This window comes from Neospora caninum, chromosome IX (assembly GCF_000208865.1).
Source record: "Neospora caninum Liverpool complete genome, chromosome IX".
Classification (NCBI taxonomy): domain Eukaryota; phylum Apicomplexa; class Conoidasida; order Eucoccidiorida; family Sarcocystidae; genus Neospora; species Neospora caninum.
Window position 1 is genome coordinate 3,397,917 of NC_018390.1, and position 1,560 is coordinate 3,399,476.

The 1,560-nt window shown below is 52.4% G+C and overlaps 1 protein-coding gene across 1 annotated transcript; it reads right to left on the bottom strand.

Moving 5' to 3' along the window:
• On the bottom strand, positions 1-1,560 carry NCLIV_042580 (conserved hypothetical protein; the record flags this gene model as incomplete). The annotated part of the gene is made up of 1 exon (XM_003881175.1): positions 1-1,560. The coding sequence occupies one exon, from the start codon at positions 1,558-1,560 to the stop codon at positions 1-3; it is 1,560 nt and encodes a 519-aa protein (XP_003881224.1).

Consider the following 1,560-nt stretch of genomic DNA (forward strand, 5'->3'; position numbering starts at 1 on the left):
TCAACACTTCACGTTCACCGCCGTTGACATTACCCGTTTTAGCATTTGAGGGAGAGGGCAAAGGAGGTTGTGAATCAGAGGCCGTTCTCGACAAGCCAGAAAGTGGAAAGCCATCAACAGCCAGGTGTAAGAGGAGAAGTAGCCTCGGTAAGCGTTTGCGATTCCTCGCCGTTGAGCCCAGACTTTCACAGCAGCAGCGAGAGTAAAGCTCAGCGGCGTCTGGGCTGCGAGACGGCAAATATAGCGAGAGTTCAAAATCGCGAGACGATTGCTGAACGAGACTTCTGCTTTCACAGGCTGCCAGGACCAGGTGCCCTTCCTGCGTGATGTCGACAAAGATCGAGCAAAAGTGCCATACAGAAAATCAATCCTACAAATTGGAACGCGAGCCTGATGAATGGTTTCAATTCCAACCACTTTGAGGCAAGACGGATGCTCGTTTTTTCTCTCGGACGACTCTTCTGAGGCAGGCGGTGGTCCTTCACCTTCCTCTTCCTCTCCCTCGTTTCCTGATTCGAAATTTTCGTCAAGGCTCTGGGCGATTCTAATGCGTTCTAGAACCTCGCCAAGAAGTCGAACAGCTTTTTCTGCCTGTCCGTACTCTGTGTCGTGGCCGTGCCACGAAACCATGACTTCGTCGAGTTGATTCTTCAGATTTGCTTCTTCACAAGCAGAAATTCCGATGTCAGCAAGTCCACCGGATACCCTTCGTAGCTGCGTTGCGCTTCCAGCGAGAAGAACACATATATCAACATCGCTGGCGACTGTACAAAACCCATTGACGCATGAGCCGAACTGCCAAACCCACACCCCGCTTCCGTCCTCTTCAGGACACAGCGGTTTGCCGTCTCTCATGTTTGAGTCTTCCTGCGTTTTTTCTCGCCGACTCCCAGTCGTGTGTGGTTGACTGCCCCACAGCCATCGGCACACGGAGGCGACAAAGTCGGTAGCAGTTTCGCGCGCTGCATTCATTTGCGCCGACACCTCAAACTCTTCATCCAGCACAGCGCTGAGCGCCTCAGATATTTCTTTTGCAGTTTCAGAATTAAGTCTTCTGGGAAGGCGCGACGAGCCATAACGCCTTAAAAGCGATGCGGCGTGGAACGGCCTCAGTGCCTCAGCAGCAGAAGACGTAACAGTCCTTGCCACGTCAAGATACCGTGTCTCTGCCGTAGCATCCGGAAACCTCACGGTGGCTCCGTCATTGCAGCCGAGCTCTCCACCGAGTGTCGTCTCCATACTTTTGTCTCCTCGTTTGAACGCGTGTTCTGCTTGAAGAAAGAGAGACATGACACCGAGTTTCAGTATAGTGGATCGGCCTGTGCTCGCCGTACCTCCACAGTTTCCGGCCGCAGATGCATTTCCTAGAGAAGACCATGTCTGTGAGCCGAGGAACCGAGCTGTTGCTTGGCGTTGCTGTCGGCGAAGAACCTGAAGTTCCTCTCGATGTGTGTAATGGATAAGGGAGTCAAAAGATTGAAGAAATTCAGTAGGGAAGACAACTGGGAAGCGTGGATCTCTCCAGACCATAAGGAGGCCCGGGAGAAGAAGTGATTTCAT